The 20323-nt window shown below is 44.2% G+C and overlaps 2 protein-coding genes across 8 annotated transcripts in view; both read right to left on the reverse strand.

Moving 5' to 3' along the window:
- Positions 1 to 154: 154 nt before the first annotated feature.
- Positions 155 to 6966, reverse strand: ADRM1 (ADRM1 26S proteasome ubiquitin receptor). 2 transcript variants are annotated; one of them, XM_080558046.1, is made up of 10 exons: positions 6875 to 6966; positions 6510 to 6720; positions 6155 to 6271; positions 5952 to 6075; positions 5458 to 5544; positions 3120 to 3201; positions 2658 to 2887; positions 2225 to 2382; positions 1083 to 1185; positions 155 to 379 (listed from the first exon to the last, which is right to left on the reverse strand). In XM_080558046.1, the coding sequence occupies exons 2-10, from the start codon at positions 6717 to 6719 to the stop codon at positions 273 to 275; spliced, it is 1218 nt and encodes a 405-aa protein (XP_080414172.1). In that variant the 5' UTR covers position 6720; positions 6875 to 6966; the 3' UTR covers positions 155 to 272. The 2 variants fall into 2 exon arrangements, with proteins under 2 accessions (XP_080414172.1, XP_080414173.1); XM_080558047.1 differs by lacking the exon at positions 5458 to 5544.
- A 1029-nt stretch (positions 6967 to 7995) lies between these two features.
- Positions 7996 to 20323, reverse strand: part of OSBPL2 (oxysterol binding protein like 2) — a 36436-nt gene continuing 24108 nt past the window's right edge. For all 6 annotated transcript variants that reach the window (XM_080558235.1, XM_080558236.1, XM_080558239.1 and 3 more), the window contains 7 exons: positions 18232 to 18339; positions 16847 to 16936; positions 16081 to 16204; positions 13309 to 13437; positions 12308 to 12431; positions 11594 to 11684; positions 7996 to 10694 (listed from right to left, as the gene is read on the reverse strand). In XM_080558235.1, the coding sequence (XP_080414361.1) occupies positions 10592 to 10694; positions 11594 to 11684; positions 12308 to 12431; positions 13309 to 13437; positions 16081 to 16204; positions 16847 to 16936; positions 18232 to 18339 (769 nt within the window). In that variant the 3' untranslated portion in view covers positions 7996 to 10591. The remainder of the gene's footprint in view (positions 10695 to 11593; positions 11685 to 12307; positions 12432 to 13308; positions 13438 to 16080; positions 16205 to 16846; positions 16937 to 18231; positions 18340 to 20323) is intronic.

Genomic DNA, 20323 nt, shown 5'->3' on the forward strand with positions numbered 1-20323 from the left:
AAGAGAAAGAACGAGACTAATGTAATAGAAGAGGACTAATCCCCACCTCAGGAAGCAGCACAACAAGGAGGCCCTATTTGTATTTACCACAAACAGTACCTAAGCAAGTACTGCTTAAGTGCACGTCAAATAGACTAAGAAAACGAAAACAGTATGGCAGATAAAGAAAATTCCTTTATTTGTAGATTTATATAAGCATAATATGAAGTTAGTAATCCTACTGCAGTTGCTTAAGTTAGTATCTAGGATATCTGTAAGGAAGAGCAAATAACTTAATCTAAACTCATATCTTCCTCTTCATCTTTCTTGTCCTTAGAGTCTCCTTCCTTTTGGTCTGACTTCACACTGTTCTGCATTGCTTTGGCAAACGCTTCTACATCTAGAAGTTAAATACATTAGTTATTTAATTTCGCATTTTCTGGGACAGAATTCATTGTCTGCATGAGGTTAAGAGTCATTAGCTGGAAAGCAAACCATTGCTTAATAGCAAGAGCCTATTAGCAGAGAAGAAAATGCTAACACTCATTCACCATATAATGCACGTCTGGATTTATGCAATTTAAGCTTGTGTACAGGCAGTCTAAGCACTGAATTACTTCCATAATGGAACAGATTCTAAACATTCCTCAAGGAACAGCGGTACTTTCCCCCCTTTCCCAGTGCTAAAGGCCCTAGCTCTGAACTTATTTTAGCTGAATCATTAATGACTCTCATCCAAAAAAAAAAAAAAAAAAGTATTTCTAAACAAGCTGCCTGACCACCTCCGGTCATTGTAGCCCTTTCAATAAAACAACCAGAAGGCTGCACAGCACCTCCCTCTGCAGAGCCCTGAATTCTCTTAACTCCAAGCCTGACATCAGCACCGTGTCTGCTGCACAACACCCAAGCCACTCGCCTTTTGATTTCAGAACCAGCAGTGTAAGAGAGCTTTAGCCAGTTACTCAGAATCATTACCTTTTGTATTCAAGGGCTACGTATGGGCAGTGCAAAAAAAAAAAAAAAAATCACAAAACACACACACACAAAAAAGAAAGAAACAAACCCAACCACTTCATCACGGTCCCCACAGCATCGGCACGTACCTCCTTTATTTGCTGCATCTACTGCCTCTGCGGGTAAGCCGAACTGACTCATTAGTGGGCCGAGCTGTCCCGAAGCTAAGGCAGCACTGAACATGCTCAATGCCTGTGAACAGGAGTCAAGAGCATCAAAACCGAGCTTGCATCACGGTTCTCCGTCACCACGTGTCTGTGGCTACTGTGCAACAACCGAGTGAGGCCAGCAGTCCCTGGCCGTTTCCACACCCTGTTACGGACACTGACCACACGGCCCACCTGGGAGCAGCCTCTACCCTTTTTAGAACAAATAAACCAAAACCAAAACCCAACCCACCAACCTACTGCACTGGGGCCAGGCTTGTAAATGCCTCTACGCCACAGGCCCTGTGAGTATTCTGTAAGGAGGAGCAGTGTTTGTTCTTGAACAACTACGTGCCGGTAAGCATAAATTAACAGGCCGTACTGGACCGAGCAGGAAACAATGGCAGTGACGGAGCCTCCTGGCACCCCAGCACGTGGCTGCCCCGCTTAGGTGCAGGATGTGCTGTCATCAGTTCGACGATCAACAACAGCCCTCATTTCTGAAGTCCTGTCTGCATGAGACTTGCCACAGTTTAAGCTAAGAACGTTCTTTAGCCAGGGGAATTTTGCACACTGACAAATTTCAGTCACTAAATTCAGGTTGGCCTGTAGTACACCAGATTTAATCTGACCAGTATGTCCAAATGGACACTCCTGGAATTAAATACTGGTGTTTCAGGAGGGAAACAGGGAAGTAGTGCTGTAAACATCAGCATCTCTTCCCTTCTATGTATTTGTTTTGATAACTGAACTTTAAAGGGACTGCTTACAATCCACTCTGACAGGCAACAGTGAATTTGCTGCTACTCTGCTGTCATTTGCCAGAGAGCATTTATAACAATGACAAAGGGAAAGCCCAAATCCAAAAGAAAGTAAAAAATAAAAACAAAAAACCCCTTTGTGATCTGGCCTTGGGTGGCCACAGGCAGGATGAACCAGCGCCCCACTAAATCGTGTCCCTCCCCCCTTCCACCTCCACAGATCAAATTCCTGCTCCGAGCAGTGGCAGGGACCTAAAAAAGCCGGGCAGGATGAATCGTGACACACACGGGAGGAGGGAAGGAGACCTGCGCTCTGACCGCTACCTGCTGGAACTGCGGAGACGTCAGCGTGTTCTGGATCTCTTCTGCAGTCTGCGGCAGGGATTCCCCCGAGGGAAGGTAAGGCATCAGCCGCTCCTGAACTTCAGCGTTGGCCAGAATGGGAGCCATTATCTCAGGAGTCAGAACAGTTGCCAGGTCAACTAGGAAGAAAATAAATGGCTGGCTGTGAGACTACGGACAAACCCACATCTCGTCACGTAAACAAAATGTTCCAGCGGAGTACTGAAACGCATTTAGCGCGCTGCTGGCATCCTCCCTCCCTCCCTCAGTCCTGGAGCGAGGGTAAGATTCCTGATGCAGCCAAGGAGATCAGCACTCAAAATAAATAAATATATAAACATTTAAGAGACCTTTCAAACCAAGTTAGAACGGGACAGGACACTAAAACAGCTCTGCCTGGCCAGAACACCGTTACCTTGCTGCCCTCCTGCTCCAGACGGCACATTCATGGTAGCTAGAATGTTCTGAAGGTCGCTCAGCTGGATGGGCTGGGTCGGGCTCGTGGCCGAGCTGGTTCCGTTACCCGAACTTGGGACGGGGCTCGGGCTGGTCACGGAGGCAGCCGCAGGAACGGACGGGGCAGGCGTTACGCGTGTAGAAGAAGTCGTGGAAGATGGTGTCACAGCAGCCGACTGGCTGCGAGAGCTGGAAAGACAATTCGCGCAGAGTTAATGCCCCGCAAAAAGCAGTTCTGCCTCTTCTTGTCAAAAAGCTTCTTTTCAAACTACAATAAAAACGAATACCCTCAGTTTAGTGAAGTAATAAGCAGTCTTAACTCCCGTTACATTTTCCATTCAGTTGGCCACGACTCCTCCCAGGTAAGCAGCAACTTCCCGTGAGGAAGCTGTTACAGCCTGGGACCAAAGGGGCGCCCTACCTTGACGAGGAGCTGCTGGTCGGGGGTCCCCCACTTCCAAGCAGACTAGCCAGCCCAGGACCTGTCAGCGCACCCAGCCCACCTTCCGCAAACACAAGAGAAGAGCAGGTTTAGAGATTTGGTTTTTTTCAGGTTTCCTGCACCCCTCTGGTCCAGAGAGGTCACTCTTGTACCTGAAAGGTTTTATTGCTAAAACAAAGGAGGAGGGGGTGAAAGAGCCCAGACCAACCCCCACCCACCGCTCTGGAAATAAACAGCTCTCGTTTTCGGAGCTTGCGTCCCCGTTAGAAGCCTGCCTTACTCGCACGTTTTAGAAATGACTTGATTTCTGGATGTACACAAGGATGAAATGACTTCGGTTCGTGCCGTACACGCGTGACTGTTGTAACAGAGCTCTCTCTCTCTCTCCCTTTATCTGCTAGTTTCCAAAAATCCAACTGGTCCCTAAACTTTAAAAACAAGGCCCTCAGCACAAGACTGCAGAGGCAGCCTCTGAGGCACCACCGCTGTCTCCCCCCGACACCTGCAGTTTTTGCAGCCTCACACCTAACACAGAGACACAGCAGCAGAAGCAAACGAGTCCTCAAACACCCCCCAGGCAGAGCCACGTGAGAACCCCGCACAGGACTGAAGTGCTCCCAGGACGGTGATCGAGAAACGCAGCTGGAAACCAACGCCAGACCCTCAGCCAACCGTCATATGCCAAGAAGTCAGAGCAGAGCCTCCTTCACCCACACCACGTCCAGCCACCAGGGAGTTACTGCAGCACCACGAGCACCAGCTGAAGAGAGGCTCGGCCCCCGGGTGCGGCGGAGCTGTCAGTGACCGACTGTCCCCTACAACTCCTCTGAGCCACGATCGCCAAACGCTCCATTCACCACGTGCCTTCCCTTCGGTGCCTTCTCGCACCACGCCTGGTCGGACACGCTTTTCTACTCTGCGTTCATCGTCCAGCTCCTGGGACCTATCTGCAGGCACAGAGGGCAGAACAGCAGCGCAGTCAGCGCCCCGACGAACAGACCGCAGCACGCAGGCGGTCGGAGCAAGCACCAGCCGCCTGCCGGGCTCCGTGCTTTGCACAGGACCGCTCCTCAAGCGTGGAGCCCAGCCTGCAGGGCCTGCCTCGTGCTCACACACACACAGCTCCCACAGCAGCAGGGACACCGGGGTGAAACAAGCTAACCAGGCCGCACCGCGTGCTACTCTATCCAGCTTGGCCTCGCTCGGAAAAGTTTACCCAGGAGCTGCAATAGAAGCAAAGTCCCGAGGGATGCAAACCAGACGTCAGAGAACCAGACGCTACCCAGGGAAGAGATCCACACGGACTCACCACAACCACCGTTTGCCGAGGCAAGCAGATGGTTCTGAGTTACGTGTCGAGCTGTCTTACGGCTAGATGTAAAGGCAAAGGAAGAAGAGCTGCTGAAAAAACGTGTTGAGAGTAAGAGGAAGGAAGTTCCAGGAGTCATGTGAAGCTTCAAGAAGGAAGCAAGAAGGTCTTTTCCAAACACATCCTAGGAAGTCAGAATCTTTCAGCGCTAACGTTAGATTTGCATCTGAACATCCCACCAGCGCCAGACCTGTATCTGAAGCTTGTAATTAATTACGCTACTGCTAGATCCACAAAAATGGACTTTGGAGCTTAAGCACAGAACCTCAGTCATTGCCACCTGCTACGTATTGCTTTGCCTTCCGGGGTCTGATTTCTCAGTAACTGCTCTGCTGGCCTTGGAGCACGGGCAGCGCTGAGAACAGACCGCAGCGGTGACTCCAGTGCCACTATCACTCCCTTTAGAAAAAGCAGAGCAGTGGTTCGAGCTCTCCCCGGAAGAGAAAGCCCTAAGCTGAGCCTTCCTCTCCTGACAACAGATTGCTGCAGGGCGGGTACGCGCCAACCTTCCTCTTGAACTCTGCTTCGCACACAAATATTCACTGGATCAGAGACGATACGAGCAAGAGCCCACAGCAGGACAGCTGGGGTGCTCACCCAGGAGCCCCTGGTTTTCAGTTCCTGCTCCAGTGAATATTTAGGAGGAAGAGGAAGGGGTTTAAAAACAACAAAAAAAAAAGGCAGAAGAATCAGCAGAGCAAGGAGCAGAGCCTATGTTCCTTGCAGACAGCACCCTAAGATGAGTGCCATCCGGAATTTGGTACCCCTCATTTCCTGCCTTTTTTTTTTTTGCCCCACGGCTCACGTTTGAGGCAGGGCCTTGCTGCTTTCTCACGTGAAAGAAGCGCTATCCAAATCAATAGCACCACTTGAGAATATCGTCAGGTATAAGATTTAACCTGGCAGGAGAAAATACCATTTTGGCATAAAGATATTAAAGCATTTTACCAAGTCCTCCTAAGCCCGTTGGTCCGATCAGCTGCATGAGCTGGTTATGGCTCATGTTTCCAAGAAGGCTTTGCAAGCCACCCTCACCTAAAAACAAAAACATTCTGAAACACAACATATTCACAGAGGTTTTTTTCACAGCACTCCGGCTCAAACAGCAGGAGATTAATTGGCATCACATTCTGTATGGAAAAAACAGTTTCAAGTGTTTACTGATTCACGATGCTCATAAAAGATAAATGCAACTGGGCTTCGTAAAAAGGTAAGACTCCAGAGAATCTACTGGGATCAAGCCCCTTCTTCTGGCAGTCTTAACTTTCAGCCTGCACCTATTACAACAGCGCAGTTTATTTTGCTAAAAGCACGTTTACACTTCTGGTATTAACATTGTCCCCAGCTCACCCTCCAAAGCCAGCAGGAATGTCTCCCTAAGGAGCTACAAGTGCTAATTCTAAACAAGGGCCTCGCGTGGAAGAGCAGGGAACGCACTGTACCTCCTAATGCCGAGAGCTCATGGCCTCCGCTCGCGTTTCCACCCAAAGCACCGGGCATTGGGGGATTGTTGAGATACTCGTTCACTTTGCGGCAGTGCTCTTCGTCCTTGTCGGTCTTCGGTTCCTGCAAGGAAGCCGCTCTTGGTACAAGGCGAGCTGGCAGCGGTTCGCTCCCAGACCTTTACCGTTTACCTCCCACAAACCTGCATCCAGAAGAAGAGCCGCTTGGATCCCGCCTTGAACTTCAATACGTACACGCGGCCGGTAGTGCACTGCGGCACCCTTTTGAACTCGCAGTCGTCGGGGAAAATGATCAAATCCTGGAAGAGGCGGCGGGAGGAAGGAGCAGGCGTTATGGGGAGCGCGGGGATGTTACTTCCAGCCTCCCCGAGCCCCCTGCCCTCCCCCCCGGCCTCCCCCCGTCCGTCCCGATGCGGGTTTAGCAGCGCGGCTCCGCCAGGCCCCGGGGACCCCCTCTCACCCCGGACCGCCTCAGGGAGCTCCCGGCGCGGTGCCGCGGGCCGAGGCCGCCCCTCAGCGCCCCGGGGCCGCACTCACGTCCTCCACGGTGCCCGAGGCGCGGTCCTTCCAGCAGAAGTGGATGAGGGAGTCGTCGGTCTGCTGGATGTACACGAGCCCTTTCCGCTTGTCCGGCGTCACGGTGCTGCCCTTCAGCGCCATCTTCCCGGCGCGGAACTCCACCAGGTACTTGCTGGACGAGCCGCGGGAGCCCGGCACCAGGCTGGGGAACAGCGCGCCCGAGGACATCCTGCGGGCACGGGGCGGGGGGGGGGGCGGCGATCAGGGACCCGGGACGAGGCCGCCCGGCCCCGCCGAGCCCCGCGGCCGCCCCTCAGGGCCCGGAGCCGCCTCAGGCCCCTCAGGGCCCGGCCCCACTCCCCGCCCCCCCCCCCCCCCGGTACCTGCCGCCGCCGCCGCCCGCAGGCCCCGCGCCGCTGCCGCTTCCTGCCCCGCGCGCCGGAAGCCCGCCCACAGCCGGGCGGGGCGGGCCCCCCCTCGGCCCCCCGCGGTTGGGCGGCGCGGCTGTCACTCAGCCGGCGGCCCGCCCCTCCCCCGCCTGCTGTGTCATCACGGCGGGAAGATGGCGGCGGTTCCCCCCCCCCCCCCCTCCTCCTCCCCCCCCCCCCCCTCCTCCCCCCCCCCCCCCCGGCCCCCTCTGAGGGGCCTGAGGGGCCGCGCGGCCCTGGGCGGAGTTGTCTGGAAACAGAGCTGTGCGTGACAGAGATGCGTAGCAACAGACGTTAAATAAAAGTCAATAAAATTCCGTTTATTAAAAATAAATCCCACTCAGAAAGCGGCTGTGGGGTGCACGGGGCCAGACAGCTCCGCGGCCAAGGGTTGAGGCCTGTGGTAACACCTCTGGGAGGCGGTTACCTGAGCAATCGGGGGGGAGCTTTTCTTTTTTTTTTTCCTTCCAACACCAGGTTTCAAATCGATGAGAAATGGGTTTCAGCTACTAAACAGCAGTAAATACTGCCATTTAGTCCTGTTTCCTTTTCCTGGTTAATCTGGGGGATGTACTTCCCATCTGCGTTAATTGGGGTACCAACAGTTCCATAAGAGGCTGATGTTTGGAAGAAGCTGCTCCCAACCCGCAGTATGACATCGCCTCACAGACACAAGTCAAAAGCCGCACAGTTAATTTTTTCCTCCTACCACAACTCAGCCAAAGCCCCAGCCCTGGGCACGTCCCCAGACAGGGGGCACAAATCGCCCCGCACCACGGGGGCTGCTCTCACCCCTCACCTCACGGGTCCCCTGCAGGACTCCACAGGGGGTGTCCCAAGCCGCGATTTAAATCGCCTTTTGTCTGATAGCATCACGGTGATAACAAAAAGGGACCCGGCCATGGCCGAGCAGCAAAGCCAGAGTGATCTCGGACAGTTTTCCTGCCCTAGGACGCGAGTCTCACTTCACAAAAACCTCTCTCTCACCACCTAGAGGCCCAAAGGGAATTAAGTATTTATTATAATCTCTTTCTAGATAGTTTCTCTACATAGTTGTATTAACATATACTAACACATTTATCTTATATACAGTGTTTAATCAAGTTATAAAAGTGACATTCTTTTAAAAGGTGCAAAGTTATTAAAGTTTTGACATGTAAACTACTGAGGCGAGATCTGCATTTAAAATAAAACTTTTTCACTTTCAGAGCAATCACAATGTGGTTTAGGCATCCCATAGCTAGCCAGGCATAAATTTGTTGGCAGCAATGAGAAAATATTTTGTTAATGTTTTCGATGAAGAACAATAAATTAAAAGAACAGACTTGGAACCAATCTGAAATTTCACTAAGAACATTACACTAAGGAAAGGGGAGAAAGGGGTAAAGACATAACTAAAGAAGTGTTCTTATTTTAGAAAACTTTCCAGTTCATTTTTTAAATTCCATGAAAATTCTATACTGAAGTTTTGATTAAACGTTGTTACAATTGTCTCTGGTTTTGCAAAATGAAAGGGGTTTAGGTCTTTGAATTAGAACTATAACCTAGAGGAGAGAGATGCTAACCTGCACATTCCTTCTTAAAACCAGAGTATTTCTTTAGCAATTACTCTATTTTCCATTCTGGTAATTCTATTTATATGTATTGTTTTAGAAACATGACTCAAACTTTAAACATATTATTTAGTTCAAGGAAGTTTTAAACTCCCAGAAGATGTTAAACTGGCTTAAACTGTGAATCTTTTCAATCCTCATCTAATATAAATGGTTCCCCAGTCAGCTTGCAGAGAGTCTGCAAGGAGGATTACAGTGCTTGGAACAGTCATTAAAATCCATTTTTTATAAAAAGGATGAAAGTGTTTTTATGCTGTCCCATACAGATCAGCAAGGTCTTTTTAAAAGTGTCTATGCATTTATTCGGAGCAAACACAAACTTACTGTCTACGCCTTATTACCATGTCTAGCTCGTGTGTTTGAAAAACTTGCAATTAGCTCAAAGCACAATTTCTGGCAACACAATAAAGTTGCCATGAGCACGTTCAGATTCGGTCCTTTTTGGGAATCTTACAATTTTGGGGAATTTTACAATTTCTCCCATTTTTCCAGTGAGGAAGACAATGAAATCCCGCAAATTTAAGGTTAATCCAATCGTTACATGCATACATTGAGACAAAAGTGTTTCTCTGTATGTTCGTTTCCTTTTGCTTTCTAATCCTGTAGCTAGGATAGAACAATCTACTCTTTGGATGAAGCCACAAACATGTTTAGGCATCAGTTGGATTGATTCTTCCACAAATTCCTCAAGGTGCTGATGCTTAACACCAGCAATTACTGAATTTTACCGTAAATCTAACAGTAGTGTAGCCACTTTCCATTTTTGCCTAGTTACTCGATTAGAAGCTTTCATAAAAGAACAAGCAGCCATAGGATTAGTTTTAATTACTGGACCTAATTTTTCAAGCCTCCTTTCCCCCTCTCCCCCCCAAGAAGTGTACCACTTTGAAAGAAAACGAATGCATCAGTTCAGTAATTGATCTGTAGCTCAGTTATGTCCAATATTATGTGGCTTCGATGTTTCGATATGGAACAAAAAAATCCCACTTTTATGCCATCACGTGCTCACAGAAAACATGTAAAAGGTATAACTATGCCACAGCTTTAAATTGATTCTGCTTTTTCACAATGTACAAAACAGACATGACCTAATAAAGAAAAACATGCAAACAAAAACATCCTGGAAATATGAACCTGTGTGGATATATATACCAAGTGCTTCCAAATAAAAGTTTAGTCTAGAAGCGTACACAGTGCCAAAGCTGCCAAAAGTAGTGCGGAAGATCTAAGCCTCCAAGTGGTAGCAAGCAATATATTTTACATTGTAACCACCTCTACATTCCTACAATTGCTTCTGAAGCTTCTCTTATTTTAAGAACAGCATTTGACTTCAGAAAAAGCACACAATTTTTAATGCACCTTTCTCTTCTCTTAACGTATATTTTTATGTAATTTTATCACAGGTATACAGTTTAATGCTCACAGTGTCCAAAAATTGTGAAGACTGTAACAGACAACTACAGTTTGAGAAGCTAAAGTTGTTTCTTGTTTCTCCAAGTCTTTGAATTATTAAATCATATTGAGAGAGAGGGGCCAGGAGCTCCAATCCCCATATAGTGCTACATACCGTATGAGAGTTTCACATGCATCTCTTCATGGGGAACAGTACTAGATTTTATCACGTTGGTACCATATTAACTTTTCATCCCTGCTCCAAGTTCAGAAGACTTCAGATTCTTCACTATTGTACTAAGTAAAGAGGATATTATCTCTATTTTATTAAAGTTACACAGTTTTCAAGGATGTTATGAGCTCTACCAGATACAGCATACCTTCCTGACAAAAATGAGAGGGGAAAAAAAATGAAGAACCAAAGGTCCCTTTAAAAATTAGTGAAAACATGATGATTTCAGGTGCAGCTTTACGGGAAGAACGCAACAGTATTTAAATATTTGGCAATCCAACATTAGTGATAATTAAATCCTTGATTGTTGACTGATAGATGTTTTGTTAAAATTTACTTAGAAAAGCTGGTTTTTGCTATTAACAAAACCAGAATAACTGGCTTAGAATGAAATCTAGTGATGTCCAGATGAGATGAGCAATTGGTTCCATAATTTCAGTATATGTCTGGACAGTCTGAGAAATTTCTATCAAAATAGCCACCTGAGTACAGCCAATCTGAAGTCCCAGTGTATGGGTTAGTGCCTTGATGAAACCATCTGTGAAAAAAAATAATAAAAAGAAGGTAAACTGTTAGAAGAGCAGAAAAAAAACCAAACACGACTTTGTTTCTTTCACAAGAACACTGTTAGAAGACACTGATATTTCTTATTGGGAAAAAATTACCTCTAGAAATATTCCAAACATGAAAAACAAGGCATTAAACTTCCCACATTTTCAAAGGTATTAACTGGAATTAGTCTGTAGCTGTTCCTCAGGCTTTGGGAACAGAATGCTGAATTCCATGAGATCATGGGAGCAACCCAGAGTTCTTGCCTTTGAAGGAGACACCTGCAGCAACTGGCCTTGAGTGTACACCTTACTGTACAGCACTGGCTTCTGAGAAAAACAGCCAGAAGGAATGGGACCCAAATCATGCGTCACTGCCATGCACTCTATGACTGAGAAGTCACTTAAATATGCAACAAAAAGAGCAATTTCTGAAGTAACCAAGCCAAGAAGTCTGAAGAGTTTGTAAGTAAAGAGTCCTAGAGGACGTTACTCAACTTCCAAAAGCTGGACAGAAATTGGTTAAAGGAGAGATGAGACTTAACTTTTTATTAATTCTAACAGAAAAGATGACCTCTGTAGGCTTTAGAACAAAAAAAAAAAAAAAACCCACAACCAACCAAAAAAAAGAAAACCAACAACCCAGCATTACCAGTTACTTATGACAGGTTGCAGCATTTATTATAAAATAATTTCTCTAGGACAAAATTATCAGCAATTTTGCCTTCCAGCTACATTATTTAAATGTTGACCCAGCAAATGCTATAAGTGACATTACAAATTGTGCTGTCATGAAAGAAATCAAACACACGTTGTCTTGAATAAAAACATTTCAGGCAACAAAACCACACCATTCCAAGCAGTAAATGCCCAACTCCCTCCTCCTTACCGTGTCTGCCACTCCACTTCGTCTTTTGCACGCTCCTTGCGAGCAGCTCTTTGTTTCTCTTCTAGTCTCTCTTTTTCTTTGCTAGCCACATCTAGCAAACATTTCAATAGGAATAGGTTATTTAGTAAAATTGAAACAAAAAAAAAAGGCAGAAAAAAATGGGAAAGACTGCAGAGAAATAAAATACAGCTCATTTAAACAAGAGAAGACATTCACTGTACACAATCTCACTCCACAATGACAACTGCAGGTAGCAAATCTAAAACTGTCATTTCAGAAAAGTTGTGACTACAGAGTACAAACTGAAATTATGGCCTTTTATCTTTCAGAAATACTGCACCCAGGCACCAGGGAAGAATTTAACCTACAATGCGCATAACAGTGCTTTTTCCACTATTTCATCGTGTATTCTTCCCAACAAACGTGAGAGCAAGACAGCAGGTCTGGCAGTTTTCCCAAAGTAAAGAAACCTGCAAACACACCGTAACCTAGGACAGCAGTCTCGGGATCCCTCTTGGACACACTTGCTCTCCCAGGCATTTCAGAGAGAAAACAGACACTGCACGCTGTTCAAAAGCATACTCGCTAGCACAGAATGAAAAAAAGTTAAGGCTGCTCTGGGAATGAGAAACTGAAGACAGTGTTCCTATACCCCTTCAGTCATCCCCCCCAAATTTTAGTAATGTTAAAATATTTCCTCCAGCAAACACATACCCATGTTTCCGTTTTCCATATTTCTGATATCTGGACGTAGCCGACAGTCGGTGGGAGCTAATATTGCTTCCATGCCTTTTTCTAGTTCATTGAGACTCACGGCAAAACTGGTGAAATTGTACATCTTAAAAGCAAATTAAATACAGGTTATTTTGGCAAAGCAGCAGTATGTTTCCTATACTGAATGGACACAACAAAGCTTCCAAGAGAAGTTATTGAGTCAAACCTTTTCCCACTGGCTACCCTGAAAGCGAGTTTAGGTGCAAAACAAACTGCCTTTTTTTTTATTTTTATTTTTTTTAAGTGGAGAGAAGGCAGGAGCAACAAGGAAGGGCAGAAGGGAATGGAAATCACACCTTTCGTTTCTTATGCAGTCTTTGCTGCAGAGGATCAAGATACATTTTCCTCATGCTTGATATTTAGTACCATGATTTAAAAAAAAATAATCCACACCCAAAACTAAAAAAGCAAGTCCTTTTTCTCCGGAAAGCAGACATCCTTTCATTCATTCATTTCAGAGGACAACATTCTGGGCTTTTTCAAAGACAATACCTAAATCTCTATGCACCCATTTGTGCAATTTCCAAAAAAGTCTACTTGAAACTATTTAATAGCCAGATGCACGGTTACCGCACGTTTTGTAAGCCTGTCTCCCAACGGCAGGGTCAGCAGAAGGGAACGTGCACCCATACTTTAGCCACTCCAGGTGCAAAGATCTTGACAGATCAGACAGGCTAACAAATGACCCCAAACCCCACCCTGAAGCGGCTGCAGGCAGATCATGCATTCTGCCTCCTTTGAGGCAGGAGTGATGCTTTCAGCACAGGGATGAAGCAGACAGCTTGCCGGAGTTTAATTTTGCTGCTGCAGCAAGAACTGCCAGGATGTGTCAATAAGCATGCCACAGCTAGACACTTCTACAGGGTTTCCTTTGAACATTGTCATGTTCCCCGGGATGAGTCACTACTAATAGGAACACACAGACTGATTGAAACAGTTACCTGCGAAGAGTTTGGTGGTCTACAATTTATCCTCCAAAGCAATTTACTGCCTGGCACAAACTGCACGGTGTCTTGAACTTCTGGCATATCATCAGCCTCATCATTTTCAGATTTAATAACATCTTCACTCTGAAACAGAGATAACATTTGGCAGGGGAACAGAGGGAAATCAGACAGTTTCATCTAGAGTTCTACAGAGTGACTGCTGGAGAACCCATTCAAATTTGAGATGCTGCTCTCTCTCCTGTACTTCTGTCTCACCCTTCACGTTTGCTTTTCCTCGTTCTTTATACTGTTCCTCCAACTTTCATCTTAATGTCTTGCTCCTGACACAGAATAGTCTCCCACCACCTATGTACAGCTTCCTCATCCATTAAAAAAACATGACAGTGATGTCTTTCAGAAATTAGATAGCTTCCCTTCTATCCTATACCATAGCTTTTGTCTAACTACTAATTTTGCCTATTACTTCCTCAGGTTTAGATGAGTCAAGGCAGCAGTTTAAACCAGTTCTCATAATGGCACAAGAAAGATAAACAGCACACGCAAGCTTTTGGGTATTGCTTCATCACTTGCAAAAGATTTGGATGTGTGACTGAAAAACAGATACGCTCTTGTTCCAATCTGATCTTCTATGATGCAGATTCTATGAGCTGTTATCCCTGCCAGTTTTCTCACTATGAAGACTTGGTACTTAAGTTTAAAAACACGGTGTCTCTCTCTCCAAGTTCCTTCGTTACCAGACGCACTGCTATAATCCATAAAATTAAATGCAACATTCTTCAGCAGGCTGCTCTCAGAAGACCAAGTCACAGCAGACCTGTTCCCAGCTCCCTTTCGTTGCACAAAACGGAAGGACAACAGAAGAGTGGGCTTGCAGCTCATCTCGGAATGCAGTGATTTCTTAGGCTTCCAAACACAGAAAAGCTTTTTTATCCCCACACTCCAGGTCACATATGCATCTCAGAAGCTACTTGGACCTTTAAGAGTGTCATTGGAAAAGACAATGATGTCCTTGTAAATGATTCCTGCTGTCACTCACAGCTGCTGACTTCTGCCTAAGACCTTCACTACAGCTCTCTGCTACCAAGTGAGCCTTTACAGGACCCCCTGACATTAATGCAGGCTGACATTCTAACACTGGTTTTACTTCTACTTATTTTTCTTATTCTTTTCTTGGAGTAGCTGCCACTTAAAATTTCCTACTGTTCTTGGTGCCTCCATGGAGGCAGAATAATTAATTCCTGAAACTAGGTGCTTAATGTGACAGAAGGCCTCACCAATTCCATCTATTTCAACCTAAAACAAGCCACTTTTTCACATCAGGACTCACACCTCACCTCAGTGCATTTACATTAATGCATGTGCTAGCTAAATTGCACTAAGAACTCAACAGCTAAAAAGAAAAAAAATATTTATTTTCCATGGTTCTGGCCAGCTTTCCCATTCTCGGTGCTACAGTTAAAGAAAGCCATGTGTCAGGACGGGCAACCTCATCTGGCTGGCCTGTCATTTCAAAATGCTGCATGGGGGTGGAAAACAGAATGAAGAGTTTTATTTTATCACCTCGCTATTTTTATTCCACTGTTCACTCCACAGACCTCAATCACTTTTGTTCTGGCTTTAGCTATTTTAGGAAGAAAATACAATCTGGTTCTGTAAGCAGTTAGAGGAAAGAAAGAGGCTGCACACAGCACGAACACAGCGGAAAATAACATCTTCCTTGTAAAGCTGAAAAGCAAGCAGAGCACACACAAATTAAGCATTCTCTCTGCACAGGATCAGGCCAAACAACACAAGCTGTCAAGCTGTACCACCAGATGTGTTTTCACCTACTTGAACTGCACAGACCACAGATCACCGGGCAGCTTCCCCCACCTACCTGAAAACCTATTTTCTGCATATTCGGCTCCTGCCTTCAGCCTGAACCAGAGGAGAATCTGACTGTCTTAGCTCACAGCCATGTTGTGAGAGTTCAGAGGCTTTCACCATGAGAAAAGATTTAAAACCACAACAACCAGAAGAGAAGACACAATAACAGTCTAGAGTTATAGTATCGCTTTTTCCTCTCCCCTTTTATTTTCTTTCTGCCTCCTCTGACATGGCTCATTTGTTTTATTCAAAAACACCCCATTAAGTTAAACAGGGCCTGTTTTATACACTGGAAAATAGCTCCATATGGTTAAAATTCTAATTTCAATCTTTTGGTTTGAGTATACACTATTCTAAAAGACTCTTTTAGACTACTTTCCACGTCAACATCTGGTTTACCGTCAGGCAGTTCCCCATCTAAACATAAATTCAACAGGAAGGAAGGAAGGAAAGAGTTGATTTTCTTAAGATGAACAAAATCTTATTATTTAAAAGAAGTCAAAATATAAGCCTGCACCGTGACGGAATCCAGAGCTAAAACCAAGGCCTGTTGTTGCTTTAGATTCCTCTTGTGAATATTTGAAAGAAAGTTCAGGCCTCTTAAACAGAGGCTAATCACTCTTAACTTTAGTTTATCATTTTCATTTTGAACAAGCAACCAGGGTCTGCAAGATTTCTGTTGATACTGGGCAACCCAACAGTCCTCTGCATTTCACATTTTTCATTGAACACTAAGGCTTGGGAGTAACGTGTCTGACCTGGCCTACACATGATGAAAACCCCACAAGTCTCCAGACCCCTTTGTTGTCAAGGCTGTCTGCATCACGAACTCTAAAAGGCCACACGACCAACGTAACTGACGTAAGCATTCTTTACTCCCTAAAGAATCCTTCGTCTTACCGGCTTCAATTTCTTCTGCTCACCACCTCTCTTTTCATTCTTTTTGTAAGTCTCATATGTAGTGGGATCAGTGCACCATAAGCATTCTGTCCACTTGCCATAGATCACACACAGCTTCTTTTTGCTGCAGAGAGAGCGAAGGAGACTTAGCTTTTGCTTCTTATAAAGCCTAAGATGAGTCATGCAGATTCTAGTCTACATTAAATACACAGCTTCCGACTCTGCTGTATATTTCTTTGCAAATTTCTTAGAAGCCAGATACCTGATTAATGCAAAGAAAACAATTCGCCTTATTCTAGTCTTTCTGCTGTGCGGTCTTGCAGAATGCATCCTCGTGACTTAGGCACATGCTTTTTGCTACTGTTAAAATGAGTGTGGGTGCAGCGAAGCCAGCAGCTTACAATATAGACCCCCAGAGTCACATCACAGCTTCAGGTTTGATTAAGTACTTCCAATAACTGTATTCTCATTCTTTTAAACTGAAGACTGGAACTGTGACTGTGAAACAGTGAAATCAATTGCAACTACTCTGCATATTCCCTGAATACCTTTATTTCAAATGACTGAACTGGAAAATTTTGCCTAATAATGCTTAAAGTGCTTATCCTAGAATCAAGGAGTTTAAAACCAACACCGAGAACAAACGATTGTAATCTGCATTGCTAGCAGCTTTGCAGTCACATCAGTTGTGGTCATCATCATGCCAGCACTAAAGTAATGCCACAGTGCTCAGAAACAGAGAGGACAACAGGCTTTTATCACTTACTTTTTGTCCTGAATGTATCCCTCTACTCTGTGAAGCTCTTTCCCAAACAGTCCACATGGTTTAAAGTTAAGGACACATTTATCTCCAGTACTGTAGAGGAAATAAGCACACACTTAAAGAAGTAAGCCCCTAGATACATTAATAAATTCACTTTTTTTTTTCTTTAACTACACCTTATTTTAGCTTTTTCTATGCAAGCACTGTGGATTAATTATTTATATAATTATTTTTATTTAACTATGGTTTATTATTTTATCAGGGAATTTCAAGATACTATAAAAAAAGACAAAAAAGAAAATGTGTGCAGGAAGACAAAACAAGCCTGTGAAAGCCAACTGAAAAAACAACCATGCTTCTGAATTTCATGTATATCTAAAATTAACCAAAAATGTTAAGGAATAAAATGGAATGCAGTCTTGCATACTGCTTAACATACACTATAAACACACCACAATTCAGGTTAACATCTGTTTACAACTAACTGGAATTAAATAAAGCTTTACGAATGACCTACACAGGGAATCTCGTTAATGGCATTCGAGAGCCACCTTTAAATTGCATGTCAAAAATTCTGAATTAAATATTTTACAAACACAAAGCAACATTATACTTCAGCATCTGAGATGTACATATGTAAAATACTGTCTCCCAGGGAGGTTTCTGGCCAAGTTTCTACGTTAAGCACAAAGCATACAGAGACCATCCCAGTCTTATGTGTGAATGCAAGAGACAGAAACTTAGATCTGATGTGATGAGAAGCATCAAAAGAGCAGCCCTGCTGAATCAAAGCCCTAACCTACTGACAGAAAAACAGGTGCAGAATTAATACAGTTTTCACAAAATCCTCCCTTCTTACAAGGTCACTCTCTCTTTTATTTTATATAAGGTAAAAAGCTTTTATATAGGCAGTTGGCAGAGCAATTGACACGCTTTAAGTTCACATTTTCCTACTCTGCAGTCATTTTTCTGTGCTGCACCCTTAAATTAAGGCATTCTCTATTATTAAAACTAAAATGAGTGGCAAATCACAATCAACAGGTCAATCAACAGGAGGTCTATACTGCAAGCCTCCAACAATTATTCCATTTAATGATTCTGGAGAGTTAAATCTAATTTCTGTCTGCTGTCAATAAGGCTGAACGTGAATAGGTAACTCACAAATGTAAAACCTTTGCAGCCCAGAAGCCATCTAGCTCTTTTCCTTTTATATAATGATGATACTAAGCCCAATCCAATGAATAGCTTACATTTGACAGAAGGTGGAAAAAAAGACTTCGGACCTATAAAGGTCTGTGCAGATCTGAGAAAAATCAAAAGTATCTGCTTTGTAACGACAATGCAGCAACCCCTATAAAGCCAGCCCTCAGTTCCATGGTTAGCATTACCTGTGATTTACAATTTCTACTGTTCCATATTGTTCTAGCCACAGTTTACCAATAATTACATTATGTACACAACAGGTTGGATTTGTCCATGTGTAGGCTTCGTTATGTCTGTAAAAAAAAAAAAATAGAAAAATAAATCAGTTTCTTGAGCTTGAGGTGGAATGTAAGCCGGTTTTCAATTCTATTTGTGGCAAAATATTTAGCACTCCTGTGAACAGCCTGCAGTTAACTTCAAAACAGAAAAGAAACAGACTTTTCTTCATAAGCCAACAATGCGCTGTATGTAAACATTAGTGCAAGTTAATAAAGTGATACCCCCTTTACTTTTCTCCCTGTCACATAGTTGAAATAGTCAGTTTTACAGTTGCTGCGCTTTTGATTACAAATTCCAGCTCAGCTTAAAGAGCAGCCCAGGAATTCATCTTCTTCATTTGCGCTTTTAAAGTTATACGTGACGGATAATGCTCAGATGAGAACTGGACTGACAAAGCCTAATATTGTCTTCTATTCAGCTACTGCAGCGGCGTTACAAACTTCTTCCTAAAGCTTTCTCGTAAACCTGTATCATAACCCAGAGAGGATCTTTCATTCCTGAACACGGACGTCTGAGTCCTCCAGCAGAGGTTAGTCACCACCAGACCTGACAAAGGGTTGGTAAAGGCGCTCCTTGAGGCTTGGTCAGACTAACCACTTAAGCAATTTTTCATACAAACTGTGGGTGGTAAAGGCTTTTGAACCTGAAGAGTACGACAGGAGTCAGCAACTGCAGAAATGGTTTCCGCAAACACGGCATCAGTGTGTGAGGCCTGAAGGCAGGCCTCACCGAAGGCAGGTTTGAGGGGTGAGATTAGTTTTTGTTTAAAATCAGTTGGGACGTGACAGCACCATGTTCAGTCTCAGAAGCACGACGTTTAAATGTTGAAAATATTATTCAATTCCACCCTTTTCCCAAAGATTTACTGAGAAGGAAGAGTCCAAAAAAATGAGGAATGTTCCACTTACTTGTTTTTGTTTTGTAACATTTTGTAAAAAGCTTTGCAACGATGAGTTAACAGATCCTAAACCCTTAAAAAACATTATTGTCAAAGTAGTCAAAACGTTAAGTAACAGGATTCCTTTTATCACTAGCCTGGCAGTATCAAAGCCTCCTATTCTTACGCATCTTTCAATACTGATAAAAGAAATGCAGAAGTTACCTGGTTAGCAATCAACCCATCTTAGAAAAGCTTGCAAACTCTATTTTAGTACCAAAAACACAGAAACAAGTAGCGTCCTCTGTGACAAATGCCTTGTGCTTCTACTTCCATTAAGCATGGAGAGAACACACATATTTAATCTTTCCGCTTGTCAGTTTTCAGCACAGAGAAAAAACAGATCAATGACGTCTGACTATTTTCCACAGCAAACTATCTTCAAGCATACTTTAGAATAATGACTACTCTTCAAGTGGAAAAAAAAACCCTGCATCCCACCAGCCTTAGTGTACATTTTTATTCATGAACTACTTGACAGCAAAATCTTGTGTAGCATAAAATATACCAGAAGACGCTCAGGCCCTGTGCAGACAAATTGAAACGTTCGTTTGTGCTGGAGAAGCGAGGAAGATGTGTGTTTTCTACCACACCGAAAACAGTTGTTTTTAGCATAAATGCAGTACTTAACAATGACTACAATTTTGCTCAGGCCCCGAATAATTCGCAGACTCCTCAAACCAACAGAGCAGGATGAATCAAAACATTAACAGGCTCAAAATTTGAGCTCAGCTTCTGCTACTAACCTGTGCAAATATTTAAAACAAGTGCTTTAGTTGTTTACACTCCAATTTAAATCTGTACTGTGATTTGATTAGGCAGAGCAAGAACTTTAATAGTCTTCCACATAAGGGCTCTCCCTCCACCGAATATTTTTGTCAAGTCTGCATTCTACATTGAGATTCATAGCTATAATTCTACATTCAGAAGAAATTTCCTCTATTTACAGCACCATTTATATTCAAGACCTGTTCATACTTTTATAAGCTTTGGAAGATTAGATGCCAGCAGCTTGACGAATAAACTGTGCTTTCAAAAGAATCTACAGGAAGAGTCAATGC

Source organism: Anser brachyrhynchus (genome assembly GCF_964034855.1).
Source record: "Anser brachyrhynchus genome assembly, chromosome: 16".
Lineage (NCBI taxonomy): Eukaryota > Metazoa > Chordata > Aves > Anseriformes > Anatidae > Anser > Anser brachyrhynchus.

What these genes read in the sequence shown, in the direction of transcription:
- ADRM1 (XM_080558046.1), bottom strand. Translation starts at nt 6,719, where the DNA reads ATGTCCTCGGGCGCGCTGTTCCCCAGCCTGGTGCCGGGCTCCCGCGGC. An exon ending in GGCTCTTCTTCTGGATGCAG is followed by an intron (nt 6,076 to 6,154) that starts GTTTGTGGGAGG and finishes GCTTCCTTGCAG; the next exon opens with GAACCGAAGACCGACAAGGA. An exon ending in TGAGCTCTCGGCATTAGGAG is followed by an intron (nt 5,545 to 5,951) that starts GTACAGTGCGTT and finishes TTTTGTTTTTAG; the next exon opens with GTGAGGGTGGCTTGCAAAGC.